At 46.4% G+C, this 27,374-nt stretch overlaps 1 protein-coding gene across 5 annotated transcripts in view; it reads right to left on the bottom strand.

The window, feature by feature from the left end:
* Nucleotides 1–1,807: 1,807 nt before the first annotated feature.
* setd5 (SET domain containing 5) overlaps nt 1,808–27,374 on the bottom strand; it is a 31,412-nt gene continuing 5,845 nt past the window's right edge. Inside the window, exons 2-25 of one of the 5 annotated variants that reach the window (XM_079340567.1) lie at nt 17,621–17,888; nt 15,375–15,477; nt 14,716–14,978; nt 14,336–14,394; nt 13,964–14,151; nt 13,780–13,818; nt 13,405–13,695; nt 12,536–12,684; nt 12,334–12,451; nt 12,134–12,243; nt 11,767–12,016; nt 11,522–11,605; nt 11,244–11,405; nt 10,788–11,147; nt 10,436–10,696; nt 10,161–10,278; nt 9,458–9,687; nt 8,467–8,523; nt 7,856–8,332; nt 7,390–7,482; nt 4,953–5,254; nt 4,338–4,459; nt 4,176–4,258; nt 1,808–3,409 (exon numbers count right to left, since the gene is read on the bottom strand). In XM_079340567.1, the coding sequence (XP_079196693.1) occupies nt 2,861–3,409; nt 4,176–4,258; nt 4,338–4,459; nt 4,953–5,254; nt 7,390–7,482; nt 7,856–8,332; nt 8,467–8,523; nt 9,458–9,687; nt 10,161–10,278; nt 10,436–10,696; nt 10,788–11,147; nt 11,244–11,405; nt 11,522–11,605; nt 11,767–12,016; nt 12,134–12,243; nt 12,334–12,451; nt 12,536–12,684; nt 13,405–13,695; nt 13,780–13,818; nt 13,964–14,151; nt 14,336–14,394; nt 14,716–14,978; nt 15,375–15,477; nt 17,621–17,691 (4,539 nt within the window). In that variant the 5' untranslated portion in view covers nt 17,692–17,888 and the 3' untranslated portion in view covers nt 1,808–2,860. The remainder of the gene's footprint in view (nt 3,410–4,175; nt 4,259–4,337; nt 4,460–4,952; nt 5,255–7,389; nt 7,483–7,855; nt 8,333–8,466; nt 8,524–9,457; nt 9,688–10,160; nt 10,279–10,435; nt 10,697–10,787; nt 11,148–11,243; nt 11,406–11,521; nt 11,606–11,766; nt 12,017–12,133; nt 12,244–12,333; nt 12,452–12,535; nt 12,685–13,404; nt 13,696–13,779; nt 13,819–13,963; nt 14,152–14,335; nt 14,395–14,715; nt 14,979–15,374; nt 15,478–17,620; nt 17,889–27,374) is intronic. The other 4 variants (XM_079340568.1, XM_079340569.1, XM_079340570.1 and 1 more) reach the window with 4 other exon arrangements.

The following is a 27,374-nucleotide window of genomic DNA, read 5'->3' as shown; positions in this document are numbered from 1 at the left end:
AAATTTAAAGACTCTTTCAAGTTCTTAACAAATTGAAAAATGAAAAAAAAAAAACAAAGCTATAAATTATCTCTGAATATATAAATAAGAGTAACACACTTAAAGTAAACTACGTGTGATCCATGAGGTCAGACGTGATAAAAAGACGTGGACGTGGCGGACAAAGCAGCAGAGTCGCAATACAAACACATCTGTGTGTTTCATCATCACTTCAGGACTGCAGCTCAATCTAATCCAGAAAGGAAGAGAATAATTCTTCTGCAGCTCGATGTCTCCCTCTGGTGGATAAAAACAGAACTGATGCTTCATTTGGAAAACGGCATGATTAAGAAAGAAGAAAATACTTGAGTTGTTTGGACTAAAAACTTAACTTGATGTAATTGATGAAATGATGGGCTCCTTTAGCTTAACAAGTACTATTTGTTATCCTTGAACCTATCAGAGGTTTGAGACGATGTATTTGTCACAGACGAGCGGAGACGTCCAGATTTCCTGAAGCCAAAGAAGGGACAGAGGACGACGTTTAATTGCATTTGTTGTGAACTTGGTTTGGTTGCAGAAGGACCGGTTTGTAAGTCGGTCTGTCCAGGAAGGTCGAGGGTTCGATCCCCAGCTTCTGCAGCAACACGCACAGTGTCCTTGGACAAACTCTGAATTGCTCGCGCTGCCTCGTTGGCGGCGTATGAATGTGTGTGACTGGATTACTGGACCATCAGTGTGTGAACATGTAGGTGGAAACATACGAGCGACTCCCTCAAATCACACATCACAATGGTAGTTTCCAAAATACATTACCATCATGATTTGTTTTATTATCAAAATGCATTACATTTCTTGCTTCTTAAAACTTCTGAAGGGGGGAAAATGAAAAAAAGAATTTTTATGATCTGTGTGAAAATAAAACCAAAACTACGAGAGAGAGAGAGCAAAAGAGAGAGCGAGAGAAAGGGAGAAAAAAAAGAGAGAAAAAGAGAGAGAGAGAGAGAGAGAGAGAAAAAGAGAGAGAGAGCGAGAGACAGAGAAAAAAAAAAGAGAGAAAAAGAGAGAGAGAGAGCGAGAGAGAGAGAGAGAGAGAATGCAGCGTCCGGTGTTTGGGAGGAAATGACCCACAGTTTAGCTTCCAACCTACTGACACGGTTGGTCACTCAGACTCTAAAAACAAAAGTCATGCGTTAGTTCAGTGTTCTATATTTTCTCCATACAAGTCTATATCACATTTCTTTCTGTACACAGAGTCAAACATATTTTCCTAGTTTGTCTTTTGGGTTGTATTTCTTTCATTCTAAGGTGCTGGTTCAGTTTGGCTCATGACTTTATTTTGTCAAACATTCATGTAACACGAGGAGTTCCCTTCTGTGTTTTATGTGGACTTGGAGTTCGGAGGGTTTCTTGGGTCCTGCTTCATGATCCGGGGTCCCTTGCTCTTTGAAGCCTTCACACAAATGTGGTCTCCCCCCCACCACCCCGCCGTGCTCAGGGGGAGCCGGCTCCTTCTTACAAGTCCGTTTGAGAGGATGGGGGTTCAAAGAAAAGACCGGAACAAAGTACAGCACTGTGTGGAAAAAGGGAGGCAGCTCTCACAGGAGAACATAGCAGCTTTTTGTTTTGTGTTTTCCAACAATCCAAACTTTCCCTCAGAGATCCCTTCCCCTCGTCGGAATGAAAGGACTGGTCAGAAATAAAAACACTGATATTTAAAGAACACCTGCAGACTCATTCATCCCCACGGCCCGCCCCCATGACACCTGACCGCTATGAGTTAGCAGGAACAGAAAACTGATTTAATGACAAGATGAATGCAGCCGTATGTGGGGAACATAACTGGATTTCAAATTTATTGAAAAAAAACAAAACAAAAAGAAAAACAGAAAAAAAAAAACAAGAATGCAGCACCATGAATCATAAGACCTGTATGTCTCAAGTACAATATCAGAAGTCTACAGTGAAGTAGTCCTAATGTGAAAACAAAAACAGTCCAGTGGGGATGAGAGAACAGAAGAGAACCCAAATCAACAGAATCTCTGAACAGAGCTCGACAAACCAAACGGAGGGTCGTTTCCTGCGTTCGCTGTGGGAACACAGAAGCTGGTAATCATATGGAATGATCCTATCAGGGTGGAGAAGCCCCTCCTCCTCCTCCTCCTCCCCCGCCTCTCTAATGCATCTTTAAAACGGATGATTAACGTGTCGCATCATTCCCCCCCCCCCCTCCCCCCCTTCCAGAAATCAAACACTTGTTTACTGCAGCACAGACTCAGCAACGTGCCAAATCAGGAAATAAAATAAAATAATGGAACGCTGACCAAACAAAAATAAAACCACTCTTGCTTTCAGTTACATCTCAGCATTTATCCAACCTGGGTACCATGACAACAGGTACGACTTTTTATAACTTTGTACAGACATTTGTGTGGAAGTTAGTTAACGTTCCAGACATAATAGAGCCTGTTTGCACAGTCCGGCACATGAGGAAACTCGGGGGGGGGGGGGAATTTCAAGTTACATGTGATTTGTTGTTTTTTTTTTTTTTTCCTCAGAGTCCAAATCACTTTTTTCCCCCACTGATTCTGTAATGACGTCCAAAGTCAACGATCAGTTTTGAGCAGAACGTGGTCATTTTTTTCTTTTTTTTAAAGTTTTTCTGAAAATAAAGAAGGAAGAGACAGAAAATAAGAAAAGGAGAAAGCCATGAAGAAGTCCTTGCTTCTCTTCGGTCTGTACATTTTCCCCTCCCCCAAACTCCCTGAGCCCCATTTCATCGCAGCTTTACGGGGTCGAGGAGGAACACAGCGTCACACACACACTCGCGCTCGCACACACACACAGTAACACTCATACATACACACACTCGACACAGGTCCTAAAAGCTTCCTGACTGTGTCCTTACTCCGGGTCCCTGGAGGGGGGAGTGCTGGAACTGGCTGAGGCTCGTCCCTCTCTGTGGATAGTGTGTCTGTCCAGAGGCCGACAGCAGCCTGGAGCCGGCCTGCAGCGTCGTCTGTCCAGGGCTGCCAGACTTCAGGCTACGCGACGCCTGCGGCTGACTCCCTCTGGAGGCGCCCGAGTCTAGTTTAGTCTGCCCGTGAGCCCTGGGGCCCGGGCTGGGAGACCCCACCAGGCCACTGCTGTTCAAAAGGCTCGCTTTTAAGTGGCTGTTGCCGTATCCGTGGCTCCCGTCCACGTTACTGCTGCCGCTCGCCGGCGGCCTGGAGTCTGAGGAGGAGGAGGGCGGGGGGTGGCTGGGGTAGGAGGGGGGAGGAGGGTGGTCCTGGGATGTTCCTGGGTGAGACGAGGAGAGGCGCGGGTGGAAGCTCTGGCCTGATGAGGGACTGCAGGAACCCCGGAATGGAGAGTTGGAGGTTTGCTGGAGGAATGATGGGCTGTCGGTCTGACGGAGGCTTTCTGATGACTGAACACACACAACAAACACACACACACAGACACACACTCGTTTGTGACAATGACACCGTTTCTGAGGCTGCATGTTAGCTCACATGTAACAGCAGGAAGTGACATTTCAGATGACAGCATGCTGCAGGTCACTTCAGGACAAAGTGATAAACAGCATCAGTGGTTGCTCATAAAAGATGATTTAAATCATCAGTATTGTAGCGTAGCTCGTGACTTCGCCCCTCTTTTATTTTTTTTATCCCAGTACTTGTTTTTTTTAATAAGAGGGTTGCTGCGTTCGAGGCAGAGCGACCACGACATGAAAGGCTGTGATTGGTTTAAACTGACACTTTCAGTCGACAAGGTTTTAAAGGGAGACACATGATCTATCACCGAAACTAAAACTCTGTGATGGAAGTAGCAAAGCTGCTTCCTGAATGCTAAAATCCCATCTGAGCCTCAGTTCAGGTGAACGAGCTGATTTGATCTGTTATTTCACCGACGTGACGACAAACGGCAGCCTTTCACGTCTTCATGTCACGCATGCTGAGAGTAAAACATCTGGCTTCAGCAGATCTGATCTTTAGTCTGCACACACTGAGGCAGTGAGGAAGGCTAATGACAGGTTGGTTTACTAGCAGGAGAGGAGCTTCTCTTTTGTGTCCTACGAAAGGAGGATATTTAAAAAGCTGTGGGTCAGAGGTCAGGAGGCAGCGTGCACACTAATATCATTGTCACAAACAAACAGTCTGGGGATAAGGTGACAGGCGGTGTGTATGAGGTACCTGGTACACAGAGGGACTGTATCTATGAGGACTCTTCATGGGAGAGGCCATGGACGCCGCCGGCATGTCGTATCGATCTGCGTCTGGAATCAGTGAAGAGAGGGAAGGTGATGCACAACTTCAGAGAGTTTAAAGGACAGCACACTGAGTTCTTCCTCATACCAGACTCCTTCTCTGCAGAGCCGTCACCCCTCTTGTAGTTGCGCTCCATCTTGATGCTTCGAAGCACTCGCTCCAGAACCCCCTGACCTTCCCTGAGACGCTCGACAGTGGTGGGAACCATCCTAGAAGAGACGTGAAACTCAACATAAACAGAAAGTACCATCCCTAAGCTTTCAAATATGACTGAGTATCAACGTGTGTTCAGGCCGACATGAACTTAGAGATGAAACCTCGCTGAATAAATGATTAATTAGAAAAGTCTGAAAGTAATTTTACATCAATTAGTAATGCGTTTTTCTTTATCCTCATGGATGGGGGCCTGGGTATAATGTTCACACTTTAACAACAGCTTAATGCAGTGAGATGAAGCGATCTGACCGTTCAGTGGTGAAAAAAATAACTTTTTTTGGATTCATCTGGATTCAGGAGGATCATAAATCCTCCCTCACATAGTCATTGTAAAACTGAATTATGTATCTGAATATTTATCTCCTGCAGGTCTATTGTGTAGTTGTATAAAGCTTTCCATGTTCAGACAGTGTGTATCAGTGAAGTCCAGAGGGCGGACGTTTGGGTTCAGTCTGGATGTTAGCGAGCCGGCGCTCGGCCTCTCACCACTGGTTGTTGTTGTCCTGGCGTCTGGGCTGGCCTGACGAGCCCTGGAGGTCGGGAGGACTGAGCTCCTCCACCTGAGGGATGGAGGGCGTGTGAGCTGCAGAGCTGAAGGAGGAGCTCTGCGGGGAGGCCAGAGGCTGCATCTGCTGATGGGGGTGAGGGTGAGGATGGGGATGATGGGAGTCCTGGCTGTAGTGGGAGCTGGGCCGGGTGGGCGTGCTGCCCAGAGACGAGCTGTTTCCCACCGGCTCCAAGTCGCGCCCGCTGCCCTGCTTCCTCTTCCGGTACTCCAGCAAAGACACCTGCGGCCGCAGAGGGACGAGAGCTGTTGATGAGCTGGGACTGACACGGTGTGATTCAGCATTCACACCGATGCTGCGCTGCATCATTCACCAACAACTTGACTGAGTGATGGGCAGACCGCATGCACCACACCAGAGAGGACTCACCTGGAAACAGTGCTTACAAACATTCAATACCACAAACCTTTGTTACCATGGAGATAACCTTTAACATGGAGGGGGGGGGAAAGACACTATGCATCCCTGCTTCAGGTTCATTCCGTTAATCTTCTCCATCAAACTGTATAAAACTGAGTTCTGAATGTTAGTAACAGACAGCAGCTGAAGCTTCGACGACAGAGCAGGCAACTTTCAAAAAGCACCACGCAATGATGCAACCACGCCGAGACAACGACCACACAAACACGGATATCCACAGAGAGATCGAGCACACACACACACACACACACGCGCACACCTCCACTATTGACAATGAGAATGAAAGCACTGGTCCCGCTTTAATGCTGGCATGAGAAAGAAGATGTGGAGGATATGAAAGAGGCAGGGAGCAGGATCATGACAGCAGCTCTTTTCTGCATTCTGGCTTTATTCATCATATTTACAGGCGTATGCAGAGGTCATGTTGTGCAGGTTATCACTCAGGTCTGATGTGATCCTGCGGCTCTCCTGCTAGATTTGGACTTTCTGGGAAACATTTGACCTGCGTCTGAAACGCGGGGTCAATTTGTGTCAACACGACGGGTTCTGCACAATTTATTTCGAGTAAAAAGGTGAAACATCTGGTGGCTCCAGTTTCTTGAAAGTGAAGAAGAAGTGTCATTTGTGATGCTAACTCAAGAGTCAAAGGGTTACTGGAAATCTAAAGTAATCCTCAGCTGTTTGTTCCGTCACTTTGAACACTTCAGGTCAAAGTGAAGCTGCAGGATGAGTCGCCTCTCTGCAGCGATGAAATGATAACGCTACATCACTGACAGTAAAAATCAGCATGTCTCTGAGAAGGAGGAGCTTTGGCTGTCTCACCATCTGGTTCCGTTCTGGATTCATGATTCAAAGTCTGTTTTTGGATGAGTACTTCAGGATCTCCTGACACTTTGTGACTTTATTACAGAGCTAGCTTTAGCACTTAGCATGAAGTGACTGATCGGCCCACTGATGAGGTATGAATCAATTTAAAATCCCAAAATAAGAATCTCGATTTTTTTTGAGACCCATCATTTTTATGAAACTAGTGAACAGTCCGACGCTGCAGCTTGTTGATTGTGTAAGTGTAACATCGTGCTCCACTTCATTTGTTTCTGTTTAAATGAAATGACTGTTGTGTTCATGATTATTTCTGGTGTTTCATCTTCTTCTGTTCTGTCTTAGACTTTGACACATGGAATCAGTATTTTAAGTCCACGTTTGGACGAGTGGAGCCCGGGAACAGGAAGTGCTACTGATGTGGATCCAGATCCAGGAAGGTGGGCAGGTGGACAGTCCAAAGGCTCGAGGTCAGAATAAAAACAGACAGACTTCATTGTATCGTTTTGTTGTTTTTAAATTAACTGAATACTTCTCGGACGACTGGAGTTGATAAGGTACAATAAACGCTCTACTCCAGATCTTTGTAATGAGTTGTGGGTGTTCAGGTATTCCAGGTGCAGCCCTTCATTTGGGTTTAGGTGTGACATGGTTATTGTCCCATGATGTAGTGGAGCTGGTCTAGACTGATAAATCCTGCTTCTAGGAAAACCCCCCTAAACCTTTAGCAGGCATTCATGTAGCCCATCCTTCTCTGATGAATCAGGAAGTCTTCGACCTGCTTCCAGCACACATGAATGATCACAGTTTGAAACGAGCCATGGATGAGATGGAGCAAAGACACACAAGCTGCATCTCACGACCATCATATGAAGTCATGAACCATTGGCCTCTTGTGCTGAAGGCAATGGATGAACCTTCAACACTCTTTGATGAGTTGGACTGAAATGGCATAAAGAGAACTTGGACCTGCAGCGTTGTAACTGGATGTAGATACGTGGGAGAGGAAGGGGGGGCGGAGCCGTCGGTGCATGGCGTGGGTGTTGTATGCAGATGCAGAGAAACAATATTTACATGCACACTTCTAAAGATGTAGTTGTAGGGAGAATATTCACCATATTTTGTACTGGCTTGTATTCACTTCTTACAGCTATAGCCTGGTAATCTGGCTTCCCTGTCAGCAGACTAATGGTATGCTGGTTGGCCCTCTGCCTTGGAAGAAAAGTGGAAGAGAGACTTGGCAAAAAGTTTCAAGGAGCAAACGACTGAGGGAGAGGAGGAGGGGAGAGGGAAGAAGGAGGAGGAGGAGGAGGAGGAGGAGGAACGGTCAAAGCTATAAAGTGGAAATCATCAGGTATACACAGAAAATAGTTAAAATCGGTTTTTAAATGCTTGTCGCTTTTGGATTCGACCGGCCGACACAAAAGACCAATCATATATTTGAGACAAGGTCAAAGACAGAGCAAGGGGAGAAGCACATCATGAGGTTTGGCTTTTCAGTTTGCACAAAGCACACGGCCTGAGAGAACAGATACAAGGCGAGAACCTGTCACATCGTAAAGGAAGACGAGGACAACTTGCCTTCTTCTTTTGTGGCGGGTTGCTGGTGTGAGGAGGCGTGCCACTATCCGGGTAGCCTCCCCCATAATGAGGCTCGCCATAGGGTGACATGGAGCCGGGGCCTACGTCTCCCAGAAGCCCCTGGCCGCTTATAGAGCTGTGGAAGGACTCTGCCGGGGAAAAGCCTCCCTCGGACTGTGAGAGGCGGCGGTCTGTGGCAACAGGGTTCCCCAGGTTTGCGTTGAGGGGCGAGCAGGTGTATATGAGGTTGAATTCTGTCCTGAAGGACTGCTCCCTGTTCTGAGGGTTGAGGTCCGATGAGGGGCAGGACACTGGGTTTAGGGAACTGGCCCCGAGGGAAGAGGAATCTTGGCCCGAGTGGCCTCCAGGAAGGGAATAGTCGTCTAAGGTCAGAGCCACAGGACTCTCCAGGCTGCAGGGCAGGGACAGGTCCGGGAACTGGGGCCGAGGGACCTCAAAGTCCGTCTGCAGACACGGCTGGATAAAAGCCAACAAAGAACAAAAACACGAGAGGGAGAGGAGAAAATTAAACTGCCGTCCTTGAAGCGAAGGTGGATGGTATTGAACTGTTTGCATGAAGCGTCACAGAGAGAAGAGAGGCGTAAACAAACCTCGGGAGAGATGGACTCTGGTCGATGGACAGGAGACGCCTCAGGCGATGATATGTTCTAAACAGACGGGTGATTACAGAGCATATTTAGACCATCTGAACAGGTGAAATAACATTCATAACAAAGACGTCAATCCAAAACACATTCAATGATGTCGAGCCTTGAAGGTTAATCGGCTAACAAGCAGCAGTGTATCCTCAGAATTAACAATGTGATTTGCTTCTGTGTAATTAGAAACACTAATTATACCCAAGAGGACGATGAATCACCCGACCCGGGTCTCTAAGGCTTCGTTCAGACCGCCGCACAAATCTGATCAGAATCCGGTCTAACTGACTGACTGTCCACATCACATCAGATGTGATCTGGCCGTCCGTATTGACGTGGTCTGATCTACATTGATTTCTATGGTAACAGGAAATACAACAGCTAAATGGATGACAGAGAAGTGTGATTATTTCTGATGCAAACTATTTCCTGCTGTTTTCTTTCACTGACCTAAGTTAACTTCACAGATCTATGTCACTGTTGTTATTTTTCAATGGTGTCGCATTGAGTGACGCAGACGACACATTTAAGCGACCAAGACGTTCAGATTGAGTCGGACCTCCGTATGTGGTTTGAATCCGATTTGGAAAAATCTGATCTCGTGTGGCTTTTTGTGTTCAGAGTGGCAAAAAAAACAACCCACAGATGTGCTAAAAATCTGATTTGGAGGAGCAATGTGAACAAGGCATTAGAGCCCACGCCACAGAAAAGACCAGAAAGCTTTCTGGTGAAGGTCTGGTGCTGAAACGTGTCGATTGTTGATCTGAAGCTGCTGCTCTACACAGATAAAACTAACGAGCGTGTAGACGTTTCCGTTTCTTTTCAGTCTCGTTGCACTCTTACGGCTGACTGTACTCTTTGTTTTGCTGTTGTGTATTTTTGAATCCAGGCCCCACTGATCCACACGCGTGTATGACGGGACTTGATGGGGCTGGACCCTTACCTCAAACTGCAGCGGCGTGTTGCAGCGGCTGGCGGGCAGCGAGGGCATGGGCGAGTAGATCAGGCCGTTTGGCAGCAGGGAGCCACAGGGGGTTTGGAGCAGCCGGTGGAGGGAGTCGTCGGGGAGCGGTGGTGTGATGGGTGACAGCGGGCGAAGCAGGTGGTCCAGGGGTGCTGGTGTCGTCTCCGACATGTACTTGGAACGCCGCTTCTTGAAAGGTGCGCTAACCTCTGTGATAAGAGAACGATAAAGTCGGGTGAGCATCAAGAGGAAAATGGTTTTTCTTGACTGTAGTGACGTCACTTTTTTAAATTCAACTACGACTAGTTCTTTTAAACTTTGACTTATTTAAAAACAACAACAGGAAGTCCTTCATTAACAAGGCATTAACGCACACAACCACATTTTCACCCAGATGGATATAACCAGGGTACAACGTGTGTTGACGACTGTTCCCTGCAATCGTGCACTGTTCACGCGAATCTATGGCTGCTTTAAGTTTTCTGTTCTCCTCCGCTCTTTTTGTTTATATTCATGCTCTGATAAACATAAAGCATCCATATAAAAGGAAACATGCACATTAGTGTTTTGTATATCTGACGCTGTTGCTTCACTCTCCACTTCCTCGTCTGGCCTCCTCTTTGACGTGCACGTGCGAGCGACCAGATGAAGAGGAGAAAAAAAAGCAGACAGATGAACTAACCAGTGGAGAGGGGGTTGGGGGTGGATCTGCTACTGGTGCTTTGCTGAGAGGAGGTCGACTCTGTGCCGTCCTCCACACTGGCTGAGCAGCTCTCATCCTCCAGCTGTTTTAACCATCTCTGCAAGAGACAACAGCCATGTTAAAACAATAAAGACAGGTAAGATGCAACGCGCCGTCATGCTTTTCAGAGATTTTAAAGATTTCAAGCTTGTTTGAGGACACTCGGGCGGTCTTGTATTTCTCTGAAGTGAGCGCCTGGCAGTAACGTCTCTCACCTTTTTAAAGCAGCCGTAAGTACCGTCCATTTGGAGCGGGCGCGGCCGGCTTCTCTCGGGGTTGAAGGGGGAGCCGAAGCGAACGTAGTGTCTGGGCGTGGTGCAGATGAGCGATGAGTGGGAGAGGCCTGGCAGCATGTTGAGCGTGGTGGCCAGCACGGTGGGGTCGGTGGTTATCCGCAGCGGGCGTTCAACCGGCACCTCTTGGTGGATCTTGTCCCCTGCAGGTATCTTGTCGTTCAACCACTCTGTCACCAAATACTGAGAGTAGAAAGACAAAAAGGACTCTCTGAATAGGACCGCCGACACAACAACAAGAGAAGTAACGTCCCTCAGTGTGACGGCGTCCTACCTTCTTTGTCTTGGGGTAGCGCAAATTGCCTCTGTTAATACAGTTCAGAGCCTGACCGTCTCCGTCGAGGAGATGACCTAAACTGCTTTCTTGTTCGGCACCGTACGGGCCCTGAGATCCCTCTTCATCCAGAGCAGCACCCTGATCACCCGATGACGGAGTGGCTGCCATGGCGGCGGCTGCAGCAGCCGCCTGCTGGGCGAGCGCTTGACGCTGCCGCCGCGCACGCTGGGACGAGCTGGAGCGGTAGCGAGAGATTCGACTTTTGGGCCGGGGCTTGGCTGGTCGTGCAGGTTTCGGGGGAGCGGCTGGGGCAGTCAGGTTGTTTAATGAAGCCTTTTCTTCATTGGATGGCGGGTCCTGTGATTGAATATTTAAACATAACATGAACAAAAATCACAGAAGAACACCCAGGAGAAATCAAGAAATCAACAGACACAGTTTGATTTCCCTGACCATCACGTAGGTGGTGCGTCGGGTGCTGATCCCTACTCCAGCGTTGCTGGGAGCTGCAGTGTTCCCTGCGGGGTTTCCTGCCCCGTCCTCAGCCTCCACACCCTCTTCCTTTGTGTCTGCTCCTCCCGCTCTCCGCCGCCGTCTCTCCAGCGCGTTACACGTCTACAATGAGTCAGAGACACAAGAGGGGATGAAACATCTGAAACATTTAGGTCCCGGTCCCCCCCCCCCCCATCTTTTGCTTTGATTACGTGGAACAAATATCTAAAACATCGTACTTTTTTACTGGAGATTGCGACCCCGTTTTCATCGACCTCTCCTTCTTCACCATCTTCGCCCTTCACCTCGTCCAGCAGTCTCTCCTGATCGTAAAGAAAGGAGCATGTTAAGAAAAAGACTGAACCTCTGTCTGCTAAAAACATTCCCGGTTTGGATCATACTTTGTGGTCTCGTGTTTTTGGATGTGAATGACACTGAACGCTATCGTTAGACTTTATGATGGGGAACCATATTTCACACAGACCTCTGCGTCACTGGTCCCAATGCTGTCTTTGGCCTCCTGGATCTGGTCCGGGGTCTGGTTGCTGTCCCCAGAAGTGCTACCCTCGAGCTCTCTCCTCCGGGCTTTCCTCCGTCGGGTTTCAGCGCCGACCACAGAGGAGGGCGGCGGCAGGGAGGGGGGACTCAGCAGGCTCTCCCTGGGGCTCAGGTTGTGCTTTTGCACCGGGCAGTTCTGGTTGCCCTTGTGGCAGGCGCAGTCCACCTTGTAATTACTGGCAGATTGTGATGAGAGAGGAGAACATGACGTAGTGCTGAAAATATGCTTCCACACAAACATGGGTCCAAGTGATTCGTTAATGTTCGGGGGGAAAATATTGAGCTGTACTCACCAGCTATTGAACTCGTAGTCAAATCCGATGGTGACCTCGGCGTCCTTTGTAATTTGACTCACGGCGTAGATACAAAGATGGATCATGCCGTCAGCAATCATATGCCGGACCTTGGGAAGGAAACACACGGCGTGCAGATCTTAGTTTGATTAAAGAAGGGAGCGAACAACAGAAGCTTCAAAGACAAACACTCGTCTGACCTCAGCGTTGGGCGTACACGACCTCCTGATGAAGCGAGCGTCGTTTCCAAACGTTCTCGCATCGACACACATCTCGACGTCGTTGAACTTTGAGTAAAACAGCACAAAGGGGTACGGTCTGGCGAGGAGAGAGGGACAGCGCTCGTCAAAGTGATTCTACCACAGCGGGCGTGTCTCTGAGGGGAACGCTCGTATGTCTTACTTTTTGAAGAAGTGCCCGTTGACTTCAAACTGCTGCTTGAGCATGACCTTCCCCCGATATTCAATGATGAGCGTGTCCGCCTCCAGGGTCTTCGCCGCTCGGAGGATCTTCCGGTGTTTCTGCACCCGCGTTACCCGCCCCAACTGGAGCTACAAACAGCCAAGAAAAACAACACTACTCATTCAGAGCTCAAACATGATCAAATGAGAGATCTGGAAACATGAGCTCAACTTCAGAAACGCTAAACGGACAAATTTAGCTCATTTCTTGAAGCCACAGAACTCGACAGACAGAAACAGTCATTTCGCTCATAACCATGAAAACTGTCATCTAATTTAGATCCCCAAAGTCCCAGAATAAAAGAGACAACCCGACCCACTAAGACAGACAGGGACGTCCTGTAGTGTGATGGCTGCTGCTGGTTGAAAAAGAAAGCCCCTCACAGTAACAGAACGGTCTGTTGTCAAAAAGCTTTGCAGGAGAATGTGAGCGTTAGTTCATCGGACGCATCACGCTGCAGCCATTTAAGGTCGTCTCGCTGCTCCTGGCACCCGAGTCATTCCTGAACCGTTTGAACGTTTCAGTCACGTGTGTGAAAATGGAGCCAACATTCAAAGAGGCTGCAATTTCCCTTTGAGGCGGGAAAAATTCGACAGGGCGCTATTTTTGAAAAACCAGCAAACGCGTTGTAATCTTGTTAAACGTTGTTTTTGTTTTTTTTGGATTAGTCACAAACTAGTCTCAACTTTCAAGTTTCTTTCAAGTCGCTGCGGTGAGAAGTCTCGAGGCGATTCTTAAACGACTGATTGGCTTCGTCCTTACAGGCTGATGAAAGAAGCTGAGTTGATAACTCGTGTGACGGGACTGACCTGCATCTGCGAGCCCAGCACCGTGTTGTTACAGGCCAGCTCCGTGAGGTTGATGGTGTCCATGGTGTCCACAGAGGCCTGGATCTGTGCGTTGGGGGGAGGCGGTGTGGCGCCGCTCTCCGTCTTTGAGACGGCGTTGCTGGCAGTGCGGTGAAGCTGGAGAAGCGTCTGGACGTCGGCACTGTACTGGTTCGCCAGAGCCTCCTCGTACTGGTCCGTCCACTGGCGGATCCTGCTCTCCCACCCCTCGGCCGTGTTCTCGTCTAGCACGCTGGCCTCGGTTGTTGAGTTCTGAACGAGAGAGGGGGGGAAGCATGAAGCGAACAGAAAGACTAAACTCCGGCGTCAAACATGTCCGATTAACTTGGACGTTACCTTCATCCTCATGGATTTCCTTGAACCCTCTCTGAAAGCCTGAAAAGAGAAAATGAAACCACGTTGAGACACGGCAGCAACTCAAAAACAAACAAACGAAGTCAAGGTGTGGACGGCGTGTTACAGGAATGCAAGAGCTCCTTCGAGGGCTTTCCCGTGACTGATGCTAATCCATAGCTCTTACCTTGACTTTCTTGCCCTTTGGCGTTCCTCGAGCCTTCTCCGTGCTCTTCTTCCTCTTTTTGGATTTGCTCCTCTTCACCCTGTTGACGGTCAGTTTGATGCTGGTGGGCGTGTGCTGGGTGGCCGTGTAGGAGATGGTGGAGGGGGATACCTCCTCGTCACCGCTCTCTGTGGCACTGCTCTCTCCAGCTGCGATCATAAAAAGCCCCCCGTCAGATTCTTCATGTACATACTGCATCTTGGGAATTCACACAAAAAACAAAACAAAGAAGAAAAAAGAGAGAGAGAGAGAGAGAGAGAGAGAGAGAGAGAGAGAGAGAGAGAGAGAGAGAGGGAGAGAGAGAGAGAGAGAGAGAGCGAGGGGACAATGTACCTGAGACATTTTCTGTTTTTCTGTGTTGGCCTTCTGCTCCTTTCCTCCTGTCCAGACCGCTGCAACAAAAACACACAAACACTTCAGGACACCAAATGACAACAAGTCATGTGCAGTCAAGAGTTATGAGACGGCAGCACATCATGCTCGCCCGACAGTTTCGGAAAAACTAAGTACTTGCCCATCAAAACTAAAAAAAACAAAAGGCTTTATCTGATGTTTCACAAAATCAAAACCCTGGAACCATTTATTAGAATATTAATATAAAATCAAAGTGTGCTCCTACAGGAGACTCGTCTTTCTGTTTGCAAAAATGAATATTCCAAACTACAAGAAGTTGCAAACAGCTTCCTGACTGGGCGGTTTTCCCTGTCTCTCACCTGCAGTTGTCACACTTGATGAGCAGGCCGTCCGGCGTCAGGCTGCAGTGACACCAGCCGGCCACGGCCCCGTCCTCGTCTGAGGAACTGTCGCTGTCGGCTGAGTTGTCCTCAGCAGTGTCGTGGTAGCGGGAGCCGCGTACCACGCCGTTGAGATCCATGCGGGGAATGATGGTTTGGGAGAGCGGGGAGGCGGGTGGGGTAGGGGGAGGGGGCGCGCCATAGTTGTGATCCTGACAACACACAACGGAAGACTGTTGCATCTTCAAACAACGGGTGTTCAGGCAAAAAAAAGAAAAAGAAAAGGGAAACGGAAAATGGAGACGAATGAAAATGAGGGCAAAAAAACAGGTATGTGAAACAGTACAGCTGTTAATAACAGAAGTAGATTGTGGTTGCAGAAGACTAATAGCAGGATAGACATTCATGTACTCAATCAAAACTCGAGGCAAACCCAATCCTTACTTTTACTCTTACTGCTCTAATCTAACAGAACAAGCAACACAAAGTTAGGAAACGAGACGAGGCTGCTTCTTTACATCCAGCTCTGACTCCATGAAGCTACTCTTTAATAGAAAAAGGAAAGTTCCACTGATTTCATACAATTAGACATGCTATGATTAGAACTGGCGATTAGGTACGAGCTGTTTTTAACTCACAGCATATGGTAGTCCCCGATACCCATGACTCTGTGCGCTCCCACAGCTGTGGTTGTTGTAGTTTTTCTCGTTCACGGCAGGACTCGCTTCAACTGACTCAGGGCTGCAAAGTCAAACACAAAGAAGAAGCATGAGGAGAGGAGGCATCATCTTAAAACATGTTTCTAAAGCACAGCTACACTTGGGACAGAATCAAGGAAATGTTTTGAACAGGCTGAAGTCGGCCTGGTCAAGGATCAGCCACTAGATGGCGCCAACACCCTGAAGTTGCTCTCAAGCGAGGAGAGATGCCGTTTAGGAAATGGAATGCAGGCCGCCATTATGTTATGCAACTCCTTTTTTCTGCCCTTTAAAGTCTGGCCGGGCGTCATCGAAACAACCTTGTCTTCACCCCCCCCCAATCTCTGAACTCTCCAACTTCTTCAATCATGTTTAAAAGAATCCAAACACACACGACATGGAGCTGTGAGCATTGTGTGGCTTGTTTTTCCTGAGTTTCAGAAACGATCCTCCTGAGCGAACGTGGGAGGAAACTTTAATGTGGTGGACGAGCGAGAGAGAGAGAGAGCGATGCAATCCACATAAGCTGGGTCACATAAGAAGGCTTACTGTCAGTGACTGTTGGTACTGAGGCCGTCTTTGGTCCCTTCTTTCTACAAACGGATCCTGATAGAAAAAAGTAACGATTACAAGACCTCTGTAAGAAACTGTAACGACAACTCAGCAATTCAACATCAAAGTGACTATTTCATGAAGCATAATCAGTCACTTATTCACCATTCTGACATCACAAACAGGGAAGTTGTCGTTTAAAAATGAGGTCATAACTGCCTTAAGAAGTGCAGTGTAACATTAGAAGTGGCTTTCAGACGGACAACAGGCTGCTGTTTGAAGTTTCCCGTCATGTCCCTTCTAACTGTATTACCAAACAAGATGAAGGATTTAAGTGAGCTAAAGTAAGCAGCAGTTTGGCCTGTGGCCCCGCAATCCCGATCAGAGGGCAGCGTCAGAGGGACTCAGATTTTTAATATGAAACCGCTTCGTCTGCTGTGTCCGAGGGTCCTTTTGTTTTTGAGGGGAGGGAATGACATTGAACAGGGTGAGTTTGCAGAGTGCCCCGCCATTACTCCCACTCTGTGTGTGTGTGTGTGTGTGTGTGTGTGTGCACAATGACGCAGCTGAAACCAAACGATCAGAGAATTGACTGATGACCCTGGAGCTAACTTTGGAGTCTCCTCCTCTCATGTTTTTAAAATCAACAGCTTGCAGCAGACAGCTGTAATGAAGGTCAATGAAGTGAAGTGAGGATACTCGGCTCTTCATGCGGAGTGAAGAGGACATATTAACACGAGCCGTGCAGAGTGTGATCTATGTATGATCAGCCCGATGAGAGGATCACTGACAGACTGCTTCTTTTTTTGACCGAAAGGTAAACGTGGACAGAAAGGAAAAGGACGTGTCCAACCACTCGTTACATTGGGATAATGATTAGAAGCTTAGATCTGACGACGCGTTAACCAGAGCAGAGTTCACAGATGACTCCCCGTTTAACCAGCTTATCTACAAACATTAAAAACATCTGAGACAGTGCAGGGGAAAGAGTCTGACATCGAGTCTCTACACGTTACACTGAAGGTTATGAGAGTCCATTGAAAACATCATTTACACTCTTTAGATATTCATGAAATTTGACTTTTTACAGAACAAATCAAACTGCATGAACCGAGACTTTTATTAAAGCTGATTCAAACTGAACTTTTTAGTGTCGCACAGAAGCGATGCATTTTTGTTTGTTTTTAAGACTTTTGGAGACTGAAAGTGAAAAAAAAAAAAAAAACCTCCCAGTTTAAGGAATGAAAGCTCAGTGTTTTTTTTTTTAATTTGTTCCGTTGCAAACAATGACAGAATAATCTCCTGCAGCTGCTGGCTGGAAGCATCACCCTTGGGTTACGTTAATCTGCTCGGTAGGTCAGACGTTAGGTGCTGATCAGTCCCATGTGCCCTTTCTATAACTTTAAAACTCCCCTTTGTTTTCTCCGCCTGCGGCCTTCTCGGTAATGTTGATGATCAGGTTCAACAGGAAGTTTGTTGACAACCTGTGATACTGGCTTTGTTTGCATAAAGTTGACGCATCAACAGATGTCAACACGTCCGTGGGGAGAGTGAAATGTGTCAGAGGTGGAAGTGAAGGGTGAGAGAACAGAGATAAGGCCTGCGCTGTGAATCAGCTCGTCGGGAGTACTTACTCTGATCCAGCAGCCATATCTGAGTAAGACGTTTCAGGTGTGGTGACTCCCAGCGCGATTACTATGCTCATGACGTCCAGCACAGCGACGCGAGGGAGGGGGGAAGAGGGGGGAGGAGGGGGTGGGGGCGGGGAGGGACAGGATGGGATGGGGGAGGGGGAGGAGGAGAGGTGAGAAGAGGAATCACAGGGTCCTAAGTACAGCAGCAGACCACTCTAGAGGTGGGGCGCCGCGGAGCCGTAGCCCACGGCTGACGGTCATGAGGGACCTGGGGACGAGAGAGAGAGAGAGAGAGAGAGAGAGTGAGAGAGAGAGAGAGAGAGAGAGAGAGAGAGAGAGAGAGAGAGAGAAAGAGAGAGAGAGAGAGAGAGAGAGAGAGAGAGAGAGAAACCATCAGACACCGTCACAGACACAACCAGGATACAGGCAACAAACAGGCAGCTGCATGACTCATCATGTCATGTGATGTGATGGAAAAAACCCACACTTCCCTGGCAAGCACTGCGGTGTAAACATTTTGGATTGATTCCCCTGACAGCTGATTGTCTGAATAAAAGATGGCCTCTTTAATCACATGATAAATATAGTGAACACCTGATTTAATTAAAAAACATCCGAAGAAGGGAGCCTTTAACAGAAACGCTGATGCAACAGGATCAAAGAGGGAAGTGTTTGTAGACGGGTCAGGAGGAGTTTAAAGGCCTCTGACCTCCTCACCTGCCAACGGCTCGATAAAGGAGAGACTCTGAGGCCTCTTACCTTTAAAGGTAAACATTCAAAGTGACAGAGCGGCCTTTCATTTCATCTTTTACTGACTTGTTTTGTATGCGACGTGAGCTCCTCAAACATTTCACGGGAAGACGTTTTTCATTGTGATCATTAACAGTAAAGTTCAACAAAAGCTGCGAGCTCGGTGTGAGAGCACACAAGTTATTTGAAATGCACGGTCCACCTACAGGACGACAGGCACCAAGTCACTCCAACAACACAAGGTCACCTTGGAGACAGCAGCATGACTCAAGTGAAGGACAGGACTTATGGACGCATCCATGGCTCCTTCTTTTGAATTATTTCAGAGCGAGCAGGGGAGGGGAGCTTTGAGGGTTTTTTAAATCCTTGCACACTAACCACGAGGCTACCGCCCTTTGTTGTTAGCCAGGTCTCCCTTACCATGAATACAACATCCCTTACTGGTCAAATACCAATTTAATACGCAAAATAAAAATGCTAAATGTGTGTTTTAACAGTTTGTGCCAGTTAGGTTTAAAGCCTAACAATATTGCAAGTCAGCATCATTTATGAAAAAGAGTCAACTTAGAAAAGTTCTAGAAAGCACAGACACAAGTAAATAACCAACAAAGCCCCACAAACAGAGTCAATACTTTAATCTCAAAGAAAAGGAAAAGAGAAAGTCCACTCAAGGCAAAAAGAGAAACAGAAGAAAACATCTACAATCCCATAAAAGAGACGCGAAGGCAACACATGCACCAACCACTAAACACATGTTATACTTAAGTTACACAACGCACGGAGAGAAGTCCACTCAAATCCAGCACAGTGGACTGACTGACTAGTAAATGAGCCGTGTGTTCAAGAACAGCAGCAATCAGCGGCACCCTGAGCTAAACGTCAGCCTGAGTGGAACATTGACAGATGGTTGGCAGGCCATAAAGAAAGATCCTCTACACGGGGAAAACATCCTCCTCACACGCCTAATAAAGACTGAAAATGTGCTGAGTCATGTTGACGACGGCTGCTTACACTGGCGAGCGTTCATCCGCGCCTAATAATATAACTTGATATGGATAAGATGTGATAAGTCTTCCACACAGAGGAGGGGAGAAGAGGGGGCGATTCAAAGAGCAGAAAAACAAGCAGGGGCTTTACAGCTCTGCTCACACTGCTGTGTGCTAACACTGGGAACCAGCAGGAGGCGCCTTCCTCCCAGACGCCTGGAGGGGTGACTCATCCTACATCAGGCCCGACCCTCTCGTCATGTGACTGCTGAAACACTGACCCACACTCCTCTGCTTCTCGCTGCCTTCTTCCGCTCACTCGGCCTCTCGGTCGGGTACAGACGAGGAGACAGGAGACCCGTCCTCCGCTCCATTCACATGAGCAGGAGGACAAGTTCTCCCCGAGTCACCACACTTCACTGTAGAATAACCTCAGACGTCCCTCTCAGGGCACTGATCGACTGTACTCCAGCTTTACAAATGGATCAACACAAATCATCTGCTGAATGTATTCTTCTGAGGAAATGCAACCGAACACTGGAAAAAGTGAAGAAAAAAAAAAAAAAGAGGGACATTGGTACATACTGGAAGTCAACAGAAAGTATATGGTGCAGACAGCTAACAAATGCTAACAAACAATACTTAAGCTACATCTGCTATTACAATGTACGGTTGTGAACATGTTCCAGACTCGCAGACTTTGTGATATCTGAGCCGTCGATCGTATTTAAAGAAACTTTAGATCTTCTCTGAAAACCAAAATCAAAGTAAAAACATGTTCCACGAGTCCGACTTCATTTATTTCATCATTAAAAACAAGATATTCACCAACATTTGGGGTGTAAGACTTTAACTTGTCTTTCTGTGATATTCTTTGATGTTTTAAAATCTGGCATCACGACAACACCAATGCTATGTGGTTCCCTTGGTGATGCTAGCTAGGAGAGGTTGAAGCCTTGAAGCCAACACTGGCAGTTCTCCACTGTAATAAGATAACAGTTTCTCAAAAATGTTTTATTTTATTGTCATATATAGCGACGATTTAACGTCTACACTTTGAAAAGCGAGAACAGGAACGTTCAAACCCGGGCTGTGTGTTACACGTACAGAGCCACAACAAGTGGATGCATGACATTTCTGTCGCGGGGCCCCATGGCTACAGGGACTGCTGGCCCTCGCTCTCCGGCTCCAAGGCAACCACAGTCGGGCCGGGGACTTCCAATAATGTCAAGGTCAGTTCAGCTGTGCTCACTGTCAAACGGAGAATGTCAGTCCCATCCAGCTGGACACACACGGCAAGGTAGCAACACAAATGTCAGCCTGCAGCTGATTAACAAAGCAGAAGTGAAATGAGAACATGAGACGCAGAGGTGGATACGGACACACATTGGATTTTCCGATGTGTTGGGTTCAAGTGTTTGTCTTGAAATGCAGAGAAGAACGGCGTGAAGGGGCACAAAGAGTTCATATGAATGTGTCACATACTCAGATGTGATGGCACAGAGAGGATCCCATGGTGTCCCATACAGAGCCTTTTCAAAAACCACTGGTGGTTGCTTTATTATTCCAGTGGTTGATCACTGCCTCACAACAACACCAACAAAAAAAGAAAAGCCAACCCGCTCCTGACTAACTCACAAAGGGAGTCACTATTTGGGCCTCTTCCAAAAGAGCCAGACGGTGAACTAGGGAGGTAAATTCCATACGAAGAAGGAAAGCCTTTCTTCTACCTCGCTCCCTCCTCCCCCACCTCCCTCCTTTCCTTGTTCGTTCCTCTGGCCATGAATACCGGGCTCAAATTACCGGCAGGCTCAACAAAGTCTTTTCACTTCCACTAGAACAGAGGCCATTTTGGAGACAAGTCCAAGGGGGAGGGACACGCACACAAAATGAACAGCAAAACCTCCCTCTCTCCCCCTTATCATCTCTCCCCTCTTCCTTTTTATTTTAAACTAACAACAGCTCGGGCATATGGGCCGCTCTAAGACTAACTATTTGAGGATCCTTAAATATCTTAATGCGTCTCTTGGGTATTAAATTAATCAGAGCAAATGCACAACACATGACGGGCACAGGACCTCGTACAGAAGTCTTCTGTTTAATAACACAGCCAGACGTCATTGCTCTTATCGATGATTGCACATGCATTAAGATATGAAATTACAACAAAGAGCAGATTCTAAAGCATGTGTTATGACCTGGATCTGAAATATAGTCTCCAATTTATTTATTTTGATTTGCTGCTGAAATCACACATGTGAGGATATCTATATGGAGGCACAATCACAAGACATTTGAAAAGTGAACACAACAAGAAGAAAACCTAAAAACAACGATGAGCACAGCGAGTCTTTCCGATTCTGAACGTGTCAGAGAGGAGGTCGAAAATGTCATTTAAGTCCCCAAGAAACACAACACGGTGTGGGGTTAATCAACCAACCAACCAATCACAGGATAGAAGGCGGGACATGATGCTGCGATATGGACCAATATCAGGTTGTTAGATCTATCTTGGATCCTTAGACAGGAATAAAAACACAGGATATAAAGTGAAGACTAGATTTTTTTATTTTTTTTTAATGTTGAACTAAATCTTTTATTGGCCAGAACAACAAAGGGGCACTGAGACAAAGATTTTTACTTTGAAATAAACTATTTTAAATAAATATTTTTATTTTATATTGAATCAGCATCGGAGATGAAATGAGCTAAAACGGAGTCATGAGACATGCTCACATCGTCCTATGGTATCGGCCGAGTTTGGATGAATTTAATTGGTTCATAAGCTTCAACAAAGACTCATAATTGGTGGAAAGATGAGTCAACGCTCCTGAGTGCAGGACGAGTCATCAGACTTCTGAAAGGATTTACAGGAAGAGAAAATACAGACATGTTGATGTAAAAACACTCAGATAATGCTTATTGATATTTAATTGGCAGATAAATGAACATTTGAAGAAACATGAACATGTATTTTATGTTTGTATTTAAACAGAGTGTGGAGTATTTAGCAGAGCGGTATTGTGACTGGCTGAATGAGGGGAGGTGAATGGTTTGGTATGGTTTCATAAAGCGGTTGCTCTGTCACTCAGTATTGCAAACAACATGACACTGCAATCTTCGGCCATGAACATGAAGCTCAGCTTATCTGGACATTTTCTGCAGACTCGTGCAACTTCACAACACAAGAACAAATGCACTTCAGTTTCCTGTGAACACCCTCAGAGCTTCCTTCAGTCCACCTACAGGAGAGACTCAGCTCCCATGGTCATGACTTCACGACGAGATGTTAGCTCATAGACCAGCAAGCACAGAGTGAAAGGCTCCATCATGAACACTACGCAGAGGGGGACTGCTGCACAGACCTCAATCCAGACCTGTCCATGTTCAGAGCGTGTGGACTGGTTCAAAACCAGCTCACAGGGAAGTTCAGCCTCTCACGGGAGACTTCAAAGCAAGGTCAATGACGACACAGGGCATCTGTACTACTACTGAGAGGGCAGTTCAACACAGACTTTGTTGACGGATGAGAAGATCGATAGCGTTGTCATACCTCTCTGTTACAGGTAACCAAGGGAAACGGCTCACCTGGCCACACAGTGCTCCTTCATAGCCGCGTGACATTTTCTTCTACCGTTTGTGTAAAGAGAAAAGACGAGCTGAGATATCTGACAGAGCCAGTTCCAGCTATGTCGAGTGTGTGCAACACATTTTCTTCATAGCTGAGATTCTGTGGAAGGTGCTTTATGTCTCCTCAAAATCACTTGAACACAGGAATGTTGGAAAACGCTGAACATGAAACTGCTTTGTTCAGTCTTTTATAAGAGAACATTGTTCTACTGCCCTGTGGTATAAAGACTCTTTCACGTTCTATGTTCACTGCTGATCATTTATTTTGAATTGTAGGAGGAGGACTGCCCCTGAAACCCTCCCTGTCCGATCTGATTGTTTACACGTGCACCTCACAGTGGAAGACTATCTGAGACGAGAGCGAGGCGTAAATAACACAACGAATACTGGACTTGTTGCTATGAGCTGTTTGACAGAATCACAACAATCAACAACAACAAAAGAGCGACGGAGAACTAAGGTGACGCGGAGATGCTACCGCACATGTGCTGTCTACTCCAGATGAGCAGCGATCGCAGAGAGGTCACCTGCACCTCCGACCCGCTCCAGGTGAACTGTCCTCCGCTCACTCAGACATGTTTGTAGTCCCTCTCTCTTCCTCACTGGAACACGTCTTACACACTGCATGTGTGCAGAAATGCTCGTCCATGTCATGACTATGAAACCCTCTTCTCTCAGTCAGCTGTCAGATAAACTAGTGTGCAAGTATTAAAGTCATGACACAACAGACACACATTGGATATAGTGCCACATCATTGTTATTAAACAGGGTCAATATCAGCAGATCTCAATGTCCAACCCGTGCATCGCTGCACCTTTAGCTGAACATAGAATGATGAATGATTTGGGTTAAAAATAAATACATATGAGGGCATGACTTCACTTTCATCAGGAGGTAATAATATTCATATGCAGCTGTCAGTGAAAGAGAATTCAACAGTACCATGAGCGTAACAGCGTCTTCTCCAGGTCAGTCTGAGACTTAGTTCATCCTTTACAGACGGCTGGGAGTTTTGATTGGATGGATTTTGATTGTTGAAGTTTTCACTTCAAACATGATTCACAACACACGCCCTACTTATTACAAAGACATGCTCCTTTCCTCCTCCTATCTATTCTAGTCTGCTGTGCACGTCACGACTGGATATTTTCCATTAAAAAGTATAAAATATGTTCATGTTTGTTATGTTTCTATCAACTGAGTCTGAATGTAAATTCACAAACATGTACCATCATTTCCAAACTATTGAGCTCACCTGGACAGAAGCAACACCAGCTAAAAATAAGTAAATAAATGTATTTGTACATATATAGGCTGCACTTGACGATAAGCTGTGGGGGGTTGTAACATGAGATCACTTCCTCAATCTCTGTTTCGCTGTCAGACTTTCGTCTTGAGTCTTGTGCTGTCCTCTCCATCACGCAGCGCTCCAGCCCTTCCAAGCCCGTTGGTGATTTTTTTGACACAAGGCCAAATGTTTAGGTGGCATGAAGCTCGTTAGCCCCAAAAAATCCATAAATTAGCCGCGTCATTGTTCAAGCCGCAGTGTTCAAAGCTTGTGGAAAAAAAGGAGCAGCTCATAGTCCATAAATGACGGTGTTTCTACTTGAATATGAAAAGAGTTTCAGTAGATTATACTGTAAATCTGAAGCCTGCGTGGTGACCAGACTGGAGAGTCGATGCAGGTTTGTTTCTGCTCATTCTCAATCAGCTGCAGATCGGTAAAGTGACACAGTGTGAGGCTCTGCACTTGTTGTCTCTGGTGTGTGATGTGTGCTCGGGCATTTCAATCAAATACTTGCATTTTGCAGATGCAGCATATTAAAGACTAGGGGTCAGGCTTCACTAGAAACAGGACAGACTGGACGTCTTGTTGCTCCACATACAGTACAGGCAGTAGCTTATTGTGTTGGAGAGGCGTACATTAGTGATGCTGAGGGCTAGCTTGTGTTAGCAGCGCGACTGAAGAGCAGGCACACCTTGTGCTGCATCGTGTTCTGTTGAAGGGTGGAGAGGGAGCACGGAAGAAAATGCCAGCAGCGTGTGTGCCGAGCTCAAACTGGCTGCGGGTGAAAACTGACTTTGGATGACGAGACTGCATCTTTCAAAAAAAAGAAGAAGAAAAAGTCTATTTTTGGACGTTTTTAAATCAAGAAATTAGTCATTGTGATTCTGATGTAGATCTAATGTTTTCCACATTTCTTTCTTCAAAGACCAAAAACACGGCTGCCATATAAATGTGTTATCTTTATTTCCCGTGACAACATAACCTTGTACATACTTGAGTACATTTATTTAAATGCTGAGGTTGTTTGAGTGTGCATGTAAAGACGACAGAGATCACTACAAACAAAGGGCAAATATGAACATACATGTCAATATTCAATGAACATGGGTCGAGTCCATCTAGCTTTTAATCAGCAGTGACAGTAGTAAAATCACACACTGCAGACAGGCTTTGTACGAGGAGGTGTACGGCTTTTACAAACACACGTACGTGGATGGACACACAAACAATTTGGCTTTGAACATTATGTCCATACTCGCAGAGCGTCCACCTGTGCCTCGCCAAACCTCCACAACACATCCAGTCCAGTGAGATTACACCAGCCCCCTCAGTCTGCCCCCGCACACATGCTTGCTGTTCAAGGCTGGATATGAATATATGTGCCATTCCCCAGCACTGCGCAGGACAAGCTGCACTCTCTGAGCTACAGCAGGAGGAAACTGAAGATGAAAAACAGGCAAATCAATAGAGCCTGGCTCGCAGAGCAACGGGATACGTGGCCAGAAGGAAAGCAGCGCTCACTGCAGATCTTATTTCACACTCACCCAAACACAGATTACAATATCACGAGGGAGAAATATGCAGAAACATGCAGACACAGCCTTCGTTTGCTTCATATGATAAGGATGGAAATCAAGCTCGAGTGTAAAATATGAAGGAATTATTTTTTACATTTTATACGTGTGATTATGTCAGCCATGGAGTCACAGATGTACACTAAGAAAAATAAATGAAATCTTCATTAAAAAGGTCTTTTTTTGGTTTGTGACTTTATGGTATTCACCGTAATCAAAGCTCAGGTAACACGTGTCAGTTTACTCACAGCTCGGCTCTTCCACGATTACCTGAAGCAAAAACTGAGGAAAATGAAGATAGAGCATGATATTTTACTAAATGTTTTATAAAAATACTGAAGAATGAAATATCCTTAAATAAATGGTTTAAATTACTCTATAATAATACATGAATAAAATATGAAAGAGACAAAGGTGATAAAAGCTTCCTGTATGTCATACTTTATGAATGTTCCCTTTTCCCCAAATGTTACTGTACTATAATATTTCTGGGCTATTTTTTAATGAGCTTTCTTGTTTTTAATGGTCAATATCTATCGTCATGGAGACAGGATGGGCACGACCAAGAAGCCAACACGAGGAGGCACTCACACCACACTGAAACAACACGACTATGACACCATTTCAAGCAGCACTAGACTCTAAACTGTGTGATCTTCTAAAATCTCCCTAAAAACAGGCAGGCCGAGTGAAAAGAGACCGTGATGCAGTGGAAGAGACTGTTTCTCTCTGCAGCAGCAGCAGCAGCAGCAGCAGCAGCAGCAGCAGCAGCAGCAGCAGCAGCAGCACAACCTCAGAGCATCACTCCAGTCCCTCTGCATGCACTGGGATCGTCTGAATCCGACATGGCTGCAGGAGCTGCTTGAAAACACTCCTGAAGCAAGTTGCAATCAAACTGTTAGTCTATAGCAAAATGATAAACAGCTGTGTTAAGCCTGCACAGGCTGGACATGTGAGAGAAAGGAAAGGACATGCAGAATGAGGCTGACTACCTTGATAATATAATACTGTTAAACATTAAAATAAAGAATAAATGTAAGTTCAAGCTGCGGGTGTGAGCCTGTATTCAGCCTGTTACATTGGAGCTAAAGATAGATTACAATACTGCCATTAAGCAGCCACTGTTTCAATCAAACACATGTGAAAATGCATGCCTGTAACGTTAGCATATTCTCCATTTAAAAATAGTTGCAGGATTTAGGAGAATCCATGCGGCACTAAAAGCTGGATAATGCTTGCAGCATTGTCGCTGTCGTCAAGCATACCGGCAGAGCAGTGCACAGCCTGTTTGAACGCACAGGGAGCAGAATGGGAATGAGGGACACACGATGGAGAAACACTTTCTATTTAGGTCAAATTAAAGGGGTGTTGGGGAGAGCAGTCAACAGCGAGGTCTGCATGATACAGAATCAAAGCATGGATATCAGAAACATGTGTTTCCACTCAGTAATGTGGAGGAGGGAGAAAAGGCAAAAATACGACTGCGTGTTTGGGCCTGATTACTTCCTTCTGATCTGCTTCTGTT

This window comes from Symphodus melops (genome assembly GCF_947650265.1).
Source record: "Symphodus melops genome assembly, chromosome: 4".
NCBI classification, from domain to species: Eukaryota; Metazoa; Chordata; class Actinopteri; order Labriformes; family Labridae; genus Symphodus; species Symphodus melops.
The sequence above is the reverse complement of the archived record's forward strand: the minus strand, read 5'-3'. Positions and strand labels throughout refer to the sequence as shown.